This window comes from Gopherus evgoodei, chromosome 13, assembly GCF_007399415.2.
Source record: "Gopherus evgoodei ecotype Sinaloan lineage chromosome 13, rGopEvg1_v1.p, whole genome shotgun sequence".
NCBI classification, from domain to species: domain Eukaryota; kingdom Metazoa; phylum Chordata; order Testudines; family Testudinidae; genus Gopherus; species Gopherus evgoodei.
The window spans coordinates 7657871-7670908 of record NC_044334.1 but is presented as its reverse complement, the minus strand read 5'-3'; the positions used below and the strand labels follow the sequence as shown (position 1 = coordinate 7670908).

General features: G+C 44.5%; 1 protein-coding gene across 1 annotated transcript in view; it reads right to left on the bottom strand.

The window, feature by feature from the left end:
* The window catches only part of HIP1R (huntingtin interacting protein 1 related), a 58712-nt gene extending 46116 nt beyond the window's left edge, over positions 1–12596 (bottom strand). Inside the window, exon 1 of the mRNA XM_030582947.1 lies at positions 12399–12596. Within this exon, the coding sequence (XP_030438807.1) occupies positions 12399–12491 (93 nt within the window). The 5' untranslated portion in view covers positions 12492–12596. The remainder of the gene's footprint in view (positions 1–12398) is intronic.
* Between the last annotated feature and the right edge of the window lie 442 nt (positions 12597–13038).

The window sequence follows — 13038 nt, the reverse complement described above, 5'->3', positions numbered from 1 at the left end:
CCAGCAGGGATTTGAGGGAGGGGGGAGGAAGTGATTGGCTCTTTTATCTGGCTTTTTTCTAACATGTCACTGAATCTCTGACTGGGGATCCCATTGTGTGTAATGGCAGCTCTACCTTGGGATATCAAAGGCCAGTTTCAGCCCTGCTGTAACTAGGGGGACCAGACAGCAAATATGAAAAATCAGGACGGAGTGTGGGGGGTAATAGGTGCCCATATAAGAAAAAGCCCCGACTCTCAGGACTGTCTCTATAAAATCGAGACATCTGGTCACCCTAGCTGTAACTGAATACAAAAGCCTGTGAAGTTATGCCATTGTCTGCTCACATTACTGCTGCCTTTGGCCCTGGGAGTATATGGCGGCCAGAGCAATTAGCAAGGATGCGGAGACATTTTTTTAAGGAGCTCACTGCACCCTTCTAGCTACTCCCTGGCAAGGACGAGACTGCCATCCCACAAGCAGCTGTCACTGATGACACCATGTCCCTCTGGATCTGCAACTCCATGACTAATAATGGACCATGGAGCTGCTCTGTTTACACCAAGGGAGGCAGGACTTAGCCCCAGGGCTAGATTGTTGACCAACGACGAACTTCCTTTTTCCCAGTTCAGTGAACTCATTCCTTTATTTAAAGGCTTTAACCAGGGAAGCTGCATTTTTTGCTTCAATTCAAGACCTGAGCAACCGCTCTTCTGTCTGTCCAGGAAGTCGCCCAGCCCTGAGGAACATGTGAGGTATTGGCTCTGACCACAAGGCAGTGAGACAGAAGCTCATTCATGCACTATAGACAAAAAGTAACACTGCCTCCACTATGGGGGGAGGATAGCTCACTGGTTTGAGCATTGGCTTACTAAACCCAGGGTTGTGAGTTCAATCCTTGAGGGGGCCATTTAGGGAAGTAGGGATTAGTCCTGCTTTGAGCAGGGAGTTGGACTAGATGATCTCCTGAGGGTCCCTTCCAACCCTAATATTCTGTGACTGCTTCTGTTAATTAAGGCAGAGGGACACATGAGATGGCTCCAGCCCCAAAGGCTATCTACTAGGCTTCCTGCTTCCACTCTATGCTGTAGCAGGGATAACCTGAGAGTGGCATTTAGTGCGATTCTGCAGCCAGGCTGGGAAAAGTGCCACAAAGGACAGAGAGAGACCTCAGGGCCTGGGCATTAAGGACCTGTCCACACTTGGAACTTTACTGAAATAGCTATTCTGGAATAACAACTTCCACAGGAGACCCTGAACGCCCACTCTTATTCCAGAGTAAGCGGGGTCAGGGAGCCATTCCAGAACAGCTATCTTGGTAATTTCCAGCTGTAGACAAGCTCTAAGGAAAGCTGGCCCGAGAAGCCTCCCTGAGCCAGAACACAGAAAGAAGCTGTAGCAACACTAGCAGCTCGTTCTTCCAGCTGCATTGCCTTAGCAAGACTGTAATGGAAGAGGAGAGGATATTTGCCAAGCTGGACACTAGTCTGAGTCAACTGAGGAGTTTATCGTGGGTTCATCAGGTTCCTCGGTCCACAGATATGAGTGGAAGAGGATTATATTTGACATTTTGATGAGTCAATCCTTGCTCTCCTTTTGACATGACATTACTAGGGACCTCACATTTCCCAGGTCATCAGTTCTCTGCTTAATAGTCCTCACTACATAGATTTTGATTTAAAGTTGAACATAAGTGAACTGCTTGTGATGAGGCCACACTGACAACCTGGGAACCTATCGTCCACAGAACAGGCAGAACAGAGTGAGTAGCAGCACAAGCTATGCCACTGTCAATGTGCACCACCCCGGCTATGGAGAGACCACAGAAGCAGAGTTCAGCTTCCATAATCCACTCTGCCTTTGGTTTCTCTCTGCTGACATCAGGATGCTAACTGGGATGTGGACACCTGACTCTTGGGAATATAAACACGCAAACCTTCTTGATGCAACTTACTAAGAAGGTGTGAGACTATAGCGAGCTTCAGATTGTACTGAGCTGATCTCGGCTTCAGTCCAAGGACCTGAGGTGAGAGGCTGTGTATTCTATTACTAATTCAACTGAGCCTTTCACTCTGTGGAGTGCTGTTGGGTTTTTTTAAACTTACACATAAGAGGCACAAAAACTGAAGCAGAAGGAGAACTTGAAGTCTATGTACAGAACTATAATGTCAATATTGATATATTGTCCATGTGTTACATTTATTTTCCAGTCACTCAGGCTTATAACCCAAGTTATAAAGTTCAAAGCCCTGAATCAATTAAGATGCTTTAGAGCAAGAGAAGAACTATTTGTAATTATTCAAATGGACTGGAGACAAAAGCATTAAAAATGGAAGGCCAGACCCTCAGCTGGTAGAAAGAGGCAGTGTTGCCTAGTGGACAGAAACTGCACTGGGACTCAGGAGACCTGGGTTCTCTCCGAGCTCTGCCACTGACCTGCTAGTGACCCTGGGTAAGACATGTTACCGCTGTGCCTCAGTTTCTCCATTTGTAAAATGGGAATGATACTGACCTCCTTTGTGAAGTGCTTTGAGATCTATGGTGGAAGCATGCTATATAAAAGCTAGGAATTAGTATTAATAAATTGTCATTATTAAATTTAAATCTCATAGTGTCTGATTTACCCCAGCTGCGGATCTGGCCCTCCAACTGCACATGCCTGACCCTGCATTGTTAGTTGGCGCTCGTATTCAGAACAGTCCCAGTTCTCCACTGGCCAGTAAATCATCAAATCTGGATGCACGGCCACTGCCCCTGTCAACGTCTCATTTCCATGGCAAGAGGCCATACTCATTGAGCTGCCTTGGGAAAGTCACAGTTGCAGGGATTAGAGGATGTCTTTGAAGTAGGCCAATTGGAATATTCACCTTGAAGCGTTCACACTCACGATCACCCAGTCCAAGACTCACCCTTCACTTTTTCTGAGGACTGTGGTAAGGACTGGCAATTCCTAGACTGATCTTCATTGGAAAAACATCATGGGGTCAATAAGTGTTCAAATTCTGACTGCTCAATCCTTTAAGGGATCCCTTTATGCAATTTGGAAAAAAAATGCTGAAGTGACTACACGACAGAGAAGAGCAGACGGTACCTGTTCTGGCATTTCTAGAGCCAGCCATGTCTGACTGAGCCAATACCGTACAGCATGCCAGACATAGTGATCCCACTTGTTTCTACTGAATTTAGACTTATTTTTTATGCCGATGAGTGTAACCCTGCAATAGCTCTGAACGTTCTGAACTACCTCCCATTCATTTGACTGAGATGTTAGCTCTATAGCTCGGTGGAGACAATTTAAATATGAATATGATTAACTCTTTCCCTGCTGCTCATTTAACAAACTCCCGCTACTCTGGGATTGTGAATGGTACCCGGATAGAATGGCCCCCAGGGGAAGCTACTCAGTCTGACAGAACAAGATGTACAGAGATTAAACTGAGATTTGTTGGCAGCCCAAGTAGGAAATGATATTTGCCTGAATTTAGAGTATCAGGGGCTGTTTCATGTCACTGAACCACTTATGTAATTCCACACCCTCCCTTTTCAGTCTCTCTAGCCTTATGGTGCAGAATTTAGGAAAATTGGCTCTTCTGCTCCAGGCATATCCAAGATGCAACAAAGTTAGCAATGGCCGTAACAGTCTCTTGGGATCCTATGTGCTCAGAGAAGACAGGGGCTGGGAGGATGCTCTAGTCCCTTTGGACACAACTGTACATCAAGTAACCTCAGAAGGAAGGTCCTGGGTTAAGGCACAGTGTAACCCACACCTGCGGGGTGTGGTGTTCTGTGCCATGGGATTGATTGAAGAGTTTGCTCTACAGTCTTTGCTAACAGCCAGTTGGCGTTTAGCTCAAGCGCTAAGCGCCAGAGGTCCCAGGTTCGATCCCACCTGCTGACGACCAGGAGCTGTGGGCATGACAACAGCACTAGGAGTCAAGACACCTGAGTTCTACTCTCAACCCTACCATCGATTTTGTGTGCGGCTCTGGGCAAGAAATCACTTCTGTACCTCAGTTCCTCCAGCTGAGAAGTGGGGAAAATAAATACCTGCTTCTGATATTTTTCATTCTTTAGTCTTTATAAAGCATTTGAGAAATACTTGGATGGCAGATGGTCTACCAGGGCAAAGTAGGTTAAAATGATGTTATGGAAGAAAGAATAGCTAAGACCATTTCCGTGTCTTTCTTGAGCTGTAACCTGCACTCCAGTTCACTGAATACATAGTTCAGTGGAGCCAGACCCACCTACCCTGCCTATATTTATTTCCAGAATCAGGACTTTTGATGAGTTATGAAGAGACGACAAGTGGCCAGATTTTTTCCGCATTAGGACAGACTATAGTCTCTTACTCAAAACCCTTATGTAGCAATCCAGTGACTAAACCTCATGATTACACAGTCCAATTGATGGAGACTGGTGTTTCACCCACTCTTTCATTTCAGACCACACTAATTACTGCTAGGTACTTCCACCCACTGCTCTTCCAACTGTTTTGCATGAGACAGTGATGCTGAAGCGCCACTATCTTCCCCATCACAGAGGTGGAATCGAGTCTCCTGTATGACGGTGCATAATGTTCGCTGTAAGACCCCCTTTGTGATTTATTTTTGCTAGCAGAACATTGCACTGTAAACCTTTTACAGTAAGTAGCCCACAGCTTGTCAAATTGGCCTAATCCCCACTGGCTGCTTAAAAGAATAAGTGTCCTACTAACATTTTCCCCCCTTTTAACAAACCAAATGCACTATGAAAGTGGTACCAAGTAGAAATATACATTGTGTTCTAGGCATCTACCTGGTTCATTTGATCTTTGAAACTTCTGGTAGAGATGTTTACCTTTGAATGCGTAAGGAATGCAAAACCCAGCAGGATTTTATTCCTGACTATACTTCACAACTCCTAGGTTCTATGCCTGTATCTATCATGGACTCACTAACACCTCCAGCATGTATGTTTATAGGGACACTGTCTAGGTAAATTCAGCCCCAAAATGTAGAGTTGGAGAACAGAATTTAAGACCAGTGTTCCTATTAAATCATGCTTAAATAATTCAAATGAAAATTTTATATATGCACCCACACAGACACACAAGTAGCAAAACAAACAGAATGAAAAAAAGGATTATTCACATTTCTATAAATGATCTACATGGGAAAAGATAAGCCGGAGGGAGGCGGGGGCACAAAGCTACTGGTGATCAGAAACTGGACAGCAGTCATTCTGAAACAATTTTCATACTGTTCCACAATTTGGCTCCTAGATCTAAAGAGTTCTCCAGCATGGGGGGTGGGTGAGGGGAAGAGGTGGAGGAATCTCAATCCTGCAAGGTGCTGATGGTCCTCAACACCCACTGACTTTGAGAACAGGAGTTAAGAGCTCCCAGCATCGCAGGATCAGGCTGTAATACCCAAATGAAAGTGTGAACACAGAATAAGGATTTTAAAGCTCTCCAATCACGTATTCAGACAATAGCCCTAGACAGTTCCACAAAGGTTACTGCCAAGAAAAGGTGCTGGCCAGTATATGTTTCTTGAATCATCGTATTCCTTGCTCCAATGGCTCCTGACAACTTGTTCTACTAATTGAGTGTCCCTGACCTGGTACAGTGTGCCATACTCTACAGAAGGCTTCCTGCTTCTGAGCAGGCTTCCTCAGTCACCTAGCCCAGCCAGGAGCAGATGCCAAGGACAAACTGACACCATTCCAGAGGAAGTGACTCAAGAAGAGGTCGGGCTTATTCAGAGGCAGTCACGAGGCAAGGTGGACAGGCATTGCCCTGCTTTGCTCAATGGCGATTCTTGTTTGGGAATGGAATGTACAATCAGGCCTCCTTGTGACTGCATGTCAACAAGCATCACTTCCTTTGGGATGGTGTCATCTTCCCCTTTGGCATCTGCTCCCAGCTGGGCTGAGTGGATGAGGAAGTGTGTTTAGATGCATAAAGGTGACTAAGTGAGGGGAACCATTCCAGGGTGAGGGATCCTTGATCTGGAAATAGAAACTACTTGTAATGCAAGGAGGAAATCCCTCTATGAGCCTTTGATACGACAGTTTTCGTTTCAGTCTCTTGGCTGAAGTGCCAACTCTTACAACAATATTCTTCAGTGAAGTACAACAGATCGCCTTAAGCAACCATACAGTAAAGATACCAAAGACACAAAGCTGTGATACATCAGAGAACAGTGCTCATTCTGCACTGGTATCAATTGGACCTCAACATGATACTCTTATTGTCTTTGGATCAACCAAAGGGGCTGCTCCGATTAAATTTAAAATGCCCATCAATATAATTTTACTACTACTTTGAAGGGTTTTTTAAGTTGATGTACATTTTTTGAAACAAACAACAACTCAGTCATTGGAATCAGTGTTACATTAAAGGTGTCTTTGGATGGCACAAAGAAAAGAGGTCTGTTTCGTACAAGGCATACCATTATTAGGCAGTGACTTCAGGAATTCACCAAAATGTATTTAACTAATTCAGGTACCCAGCCAAGCTAGCCTAGGCACACAGTAATTTTTAGCACAGATACATTTAAAGGTGCACCTGCAACTTTCATAAAACCTCTCACTTCTATCTGGAATGTTTGCAGCACTAATTATGTGAGCTGGATGAAATTTTTCAGCCAAAACTCCTCCACGCCTCCCCTCCCCCCCACAATGATAAATGCAGATTTGGGTCAAAAAACATTTTGTGAATTCAAGTAAATTTAGCTGAGTTGTTTCAGACAAAGTCCTAAAATAAAATAAAATAAAAAAAGACATTTTTTCTGATTCAAAATGACTTTATTTCAAAACTGCTTTCCGTTTTATTTAAAAACACTTTTAAAAAAGCTCAACAAAACAAAATGTTTAGTTTCAGGTTGAACAAATGGTTTAGTTTGATCTGAAACAAAAAAAAATTTACTTTCCAATTTGCCAATTTTTTTAAATAGTTTTAGGTTGAGCTAAAACATGTTTTTTTTAATTTTTCAGAATGCTCCCCCGCCACCAAACCCTAGTTATGTGCACAGCACTACTAGTGACACCTTGTACTCTCCTATAAGGCTCATGAAAGTGAAAGCTCTTGAGAGATTTCTGTTTAAATTAAACCATCTAGTTTGCCGAGATGTTAGGAAATTTGGTCTCGGACAGATAAATGGCTGCATGATCAAGACTTCTCTTAAAAAGAGGTCATCAATTTGAAATCTTCCCAATATAAAACAAATGATTTACACTAGTTTTGAACACTAACCTCTTGACAATATTTATGGGTTTGCAATTCTGTTTTCCTATTTTAGAAAAAAATCTCTCCCTCCTGTGGCTGTGTGAAAGACCCACACAGAGACCATGGGAAAAACTGACAGTAATTACACCCAAAGTGATAAATGCGCAAAGCAAACTGAAAAAGTATGGAGAAATATTTCCTCTCTAGTCTCTTTTCAGTTGTTCAGAGGGGTTACTTATAACAATAGCAGGTAAATCTAACAAAGTAAGAACTTTGCTTCCAGTGCCATTCTAGTCATGTTGGTTCCAGGACAGACACACAAAGTGGGTGCCTCTCTCACCAACAGAAAATGGTCCAATAAAATATGTTACCTCCCCCACTTTGTCTCTCTAAAGCAGGCCTGCACAACTCGTAAAGCAGGGAAGGCCATATTACTCCAAAGAAAAAAGCTGAGGGTCGAACCCCCCCGGCCCTGCCAAACCTCCTCCCTCCCCCGAGCACCGCCCGCCCCGCGGAAACAAACCCTCCTTCCCCAGCGCTTCCCAACCGAAACAGCCATATTGAACCTTGGTAATATGTTATAGTGGGCCCCTAAGGAAGTAAAATTAAGGTAAAAGAAAAATGTCTTTTTGCTAGAAGTAGAATAAGATCTTCCCCCAACATTGTAATCAATTGTCCTGTTGAATGAATGAGGTGTGAATGAGGAAGGCGTGGAAGGCAGCACCTCCTGACAGCTGAAACCCTTGGAGAGGAGATGGGAGCCAGACCAGATAAGTAGAACAGGTCAGCCATTGACTCCTCGCTCGTCTCCTCAGCCCCCCACCCCTCCAGCTCACCTACTCACCCCCCCACCACTGCCCGCCCACTCGCCCCCTCAGCCCCCCTTCACCTCCTCACCCGCCTCTTCAGCCCCCCTCCCTCACCTACCGCGGGCCACACAGTGAGCCCACCTACTCACCCACCACCCCCGCAGGCCACACAGTGAGCCCGTCCACGCAGGCCACATGTGGCCCCTGGGCTGCATGTTGTGCAGGCCTGTTCTAAAGAAAGAACCTGTCAGATTTCTATATTGACTTGTCCAAAGGGAACCTGAACTGAAAGTTTGGTTCTCCCAACAAAAAGATAGCCTCAGTAAATGCCAGTTATGCTACAGAATGCACTTCAGGAAGGCATTAATCAGCTACCTGCCTTTCCCGGCACAGCTGGACAAACTGAGCAGGAGGAACATAACAAAGCAGCAGTAAAGTTAGCAATTTTTTTATACTGTTTGGTGGTGTTTACAAGGAAAATGAGACTGGGCTTGTTTTCATTCACTTGGTTCTAGCTAACTTAGGTACTTATATATGGCTCCCATTACTGTAGTGTGGATATATTAGTTAGCCAGTGACACAGCAACATGGAGTGAGATTCCTTTCCTCTGCAGAGAGAAAGAACTATCAGAACATCTAGGGCAACAGCTATGTGACAGGGGAAGTGATCAGGTGTTTGAATTAGCAGGCTGAGTTAAAGGCTTGGTTCCGCACAGCAGGCCACAGGAGATCCCCTTTGTATTATTCCAAGAAGAAACTGATCAGCCCCTTTTGTCAAGGGAAGATGAGAAGGAAATGATCACTCAAGATATTCTTATAATTGGGAGCGGAAGGGAAAATTTTCATGCACTAAACATTAGACTTGCCACAAGACATAACATTGTCTGTTTGCAGTATGTGATAGCAGTAGAAATTAAAGATGAAAAACTTGTTCAGTGCTATCCATTCCAAAAGATCTCTGTTTTTTTCCACAGAGTGACCATATCAGAACAGAAAGAATTTCCTGAGCCGCAGGCCACTATGCCTTTTATGCTAGATCACATAGCATCTCTAGGGCAACTATAGCAGTCACTTGCATGGAAGCTATCAGAAAAACTTATTTATTTCTAGCTGTCTTCTGGGTGAAGAAGTGTTTTCTCCTTTTAAAAGTCAACCATATCTATTTTTATTCTTCCTTTTCTCTCTCCTCCATTTGTTTTGGCACCTGGAGTGAATCTGCTTCTACTACACTTTGCCAAATGGGTCAATTTAACGTACTTAACTTCTCAGTCCCAGAGTCCATCTGACACTAGGGTCAAGAGTGTAACAGGCCTGGGGTTTTGTTTTTAGTCTATGCACAAGAACAGCCTGGGATCTACAGAACAGAATATGGGACCAGGACAAACACAAAGATTTTAGTACGTCTATTTTAAAAAAAGGTTATCATGACAAGACTTCAGTCATTTGAAGGGCAGCAAAGAACAGCTTACAGGATGTTTACCTGGCCTGCACTCGGTGTTGACAGAGAACTTGTTCAGCATTCTTTGTTGCTGCTGTTCCTTTAACCTTCAGCAGCACCACTGAATTCCAAGACCCTCATGCCCATGGACCTGGAGTTATAAAACTTTCTATTCAATAATTTGCCAATATTTTGAGTGTTTACACAGAAGATAACACTGTGGAAAAAATCTTAAGGTTTATTATTGTTCTTTAGTGCAATCATTTAAAAGAGGATAGTCCTGCAGCACCAATCTCAGGCAATTAAAGAGCTGGAAGCTTGATGTTCAGGAATGCTGGGCACCCATTTGAAGTCAGTGAGATCTGCAGGTGCTTAGCACCTTTGGAGGAAAAAAAACAAAAAAAAGCAGACCCTGTGTGCATTTTTTACACACAGGTAAGAAAGAAGCAAAGAAAAACTGTCAAACCAATTACTTCAGCAATTGTGTATCTGCTATGTCAGTGAACTCACAATATACAACTCTTGGATAAACTGGCTTGGACTTATTTTAATCATGCCTTAGGTGCAGTATGTAACTTATTCACTGCCCCTCCTCCCAAACTAAGACTCCCTCCAAACAACCAAATACACATGCACAGGAACCACGAGACTAAGCGGGGAAAGACCCCACAATCTTGTGGGCCAAATTAGGAGAGATTATTCAATTTTGCCAGAAGGGACCTGAGGAGGACAGAAAAACGAGGTGATCTCAATTAATGCTGCTATTTCACATGATTATTGCTTGAATTTAAGTTCACTTGCTATTTGAGGAAGTGATCTAATACATCCAGTCAGCCATAGAAATATGGCTGCCTAATCATCAGTATGTCCTACAAAGAACTGAAATCAGACTTAATAAATAAAGCTATAAGCAGGGGCAGTATCCTCTATTCACCCTCTCAAAATACACATAGTGAGGTCCACTTATTAGAAACTGCTTTATGAACATGAACAGAAAGGAGGTTCTTCCTTGCAGCACCATGAGTCTATCTAGAAGCACACAGACATATTTTACTTTAATATATTATACATACCCAGAAGAAGTAATTATTCTTTTATGTGCAAATGTTTGCAGAATCAAAATCTTAGGGTAAACACTTCTATACAAACCTAAAAACTGTCTAAAAATTGATTGTGTCAAAATATATTTTGAAAAGTCTTATGCTACAATATCTGTCCCAGATTTCTCTGTTTCAGTTCAACAGATAATCTATTTTATTTTTGCTTATACTTTCAGTATCTTGGCCAAATCTCAAATACCAACTTTGATTAGCCTATTTAGTGTATTATATTAGCAAACACCTGAATTAGAAATTACAGCTATTTAAAACTCCCTAAAGTTATTAAATTGTGGAAAACTATTCGACTACATTATTCTTATTTTAAGCTTCATGCCAACTGACAAGTCGATTATCTTTTCCATGTGCAAATAACAACGTTAATTGCTTATGCCTCCTAAAAAAATGCAACACAGACTTTTAATTATGGAAGGGCTTGAACTCCAAATAATAATGAAATGAACAACCATCCCACAAACCCTGTATTCTTAGGTCTCCTCTTTAAATATCTGTATTTTAGGTTATTTCAAAGCATCCTTATACCATATGTTAACTCCCAAAAGCTCAAGACCCACAGACATTTCTACACCTGATTTTTAAAATTTATTATAAAAGGTATAGAATACATAGAAAAGCCCTTTTCAGAGAAACATGTATACTAAAGACAGTTAAAAATAATCCACATCACACATATCTAAACAAAAAGGATGTATATTTTAATATACACATAACATTCAGAGTCAATTACATGTGAAACTTTTCACCTCACAGATTCCTAGATAATAATGGACTTGTTTTGCCAATGGAAAGAAAAACAGGTTTGCTCCTGCATCAGACTTCTGTAACTATGTCAAACTGGATATACTAGGACAACTAGAAAGAGTACAGTAATTGCAACAAGTTTATAAAAATAAAAATCTTACAGGCAGTGCAAATAAGATAAATGCAGCAAGACTGATTCACTTTTATCTGTACAAAACAAACCAGCCTGATCTGATCTTTTGCAAGACCACTTCCTGACACCCACCCAAACACATACTGCACCCTAGCCCGAAAAAGGAAAGAGCTGAGCTGGCAGCTGGCATGGCCACTGCATAACCTGGTTGAAGGTGTCTGTGATTTAGCCAGGCCACAGTTTCCTTGTTTATTACAGGAAGTGTGAACTGTATCGATGCAATCAACAGGGGACATTTCACATCCAGATGTATTTACCTTTTTTTTCCCCCTTGGTCTTAAACTTAATTAATTTTACCCACGAAAATTAAAGAGTAAAGGTAGCCAAGCCAGAGATAAAATGCCTGAGCCAGGGACCACAAGTCCCTGGAGCTGTCAAGAGCCCAGGCCTGCCCTGGGAAGCTGTGGAGATCCCAGGAACACTGACACACACACACACACCTTTTCTCTGTCCGAGTCCAGCACAACTCAGGGATCACAAGCCCTTTATGCATTTACTTCCCCCAGCAAAATCCACCCACTGCTCAGCCCCTCGCTGCGGTGTTCTCCGGCGCGACCCCGCTCCAGCCCCTTCCGCAGCGCAGACCCGGCTCGGCTCGGCTCCGCCTTAGGCGCCCCCATGATGTTTGCGAGGCACCGCTACCTGCGTTACCTACACAGAGGCTTCCCCGAGCTGGAAACGAATTAGCGCGGGGAAACCGAATCAGAGAACAGCCCGCCCCAGAGATGCTCCTCGCCCCCCGAGCCCCCGGCAGGCACGCTGCATGCTCCGCCCCCCCGCTCGCTACCACCGGGCTGTCCATCCCACTGCCCCCCAGCCGTGCAGGGGGGGTGCTGCCTTCCGCCGCACACCTGCCCCGCTCCCCGTGCCATGCAGCACCCTCCCCCCGCGGGGCCGTCCGTCCGCTCCTTGCCTGTGTCTTGTCAAACTGCTCCCGCTCCGCCTCCAGGCTGTGCCCGGGCCGGCGGCTCAGCACGCGGGCCGGCACGTTCTTGATGGTGTTCATGGTGCCGGGAGAAGCGGCGGCTCGCTCCGCTAAGGGCTGAGGCGCGGAACCTTCTGCTCCTGCAGCCGCGGCGGCCAGACCCTCAGCCTGGCCACTGCTCGCATCCCGGCGAGAACCCAGCCAGGGAGCGCAAGGGCGCCCCCAGCGGGCGGGCCGGGCCATTGCTGGGGGCAGCAGCAGCCACTCACAGGCGAGGGAATCCTCCCCTCCCAGCTCCCAGGCGGCCACTCACAACCAGCAGCTACTGCCGCTCCTCCCCAGCAAAACAGCGTCGTCCCATTTACCCCCGTCTCCTTCTCTCCCTCCGCCCACTGCAGCCCCTACTCTAGACTAGATTCTAGAATTACAGGCGGGGTATGAAATGAAGCATCGTTCTCTACCCCACGTAACGTAATAGAAGACCCTGAAATGATACCAACGGCAGAAGGCTGAGAGCGGGGGGTAGGGGGAAATCAGTACCTGCACTGTCTGTTCACAAGCTAGGATTGTTCGTATTTAATTACTCCTCTTCCCCGGTAGGGTAACAGAGTTCATAAGGAGACTACAG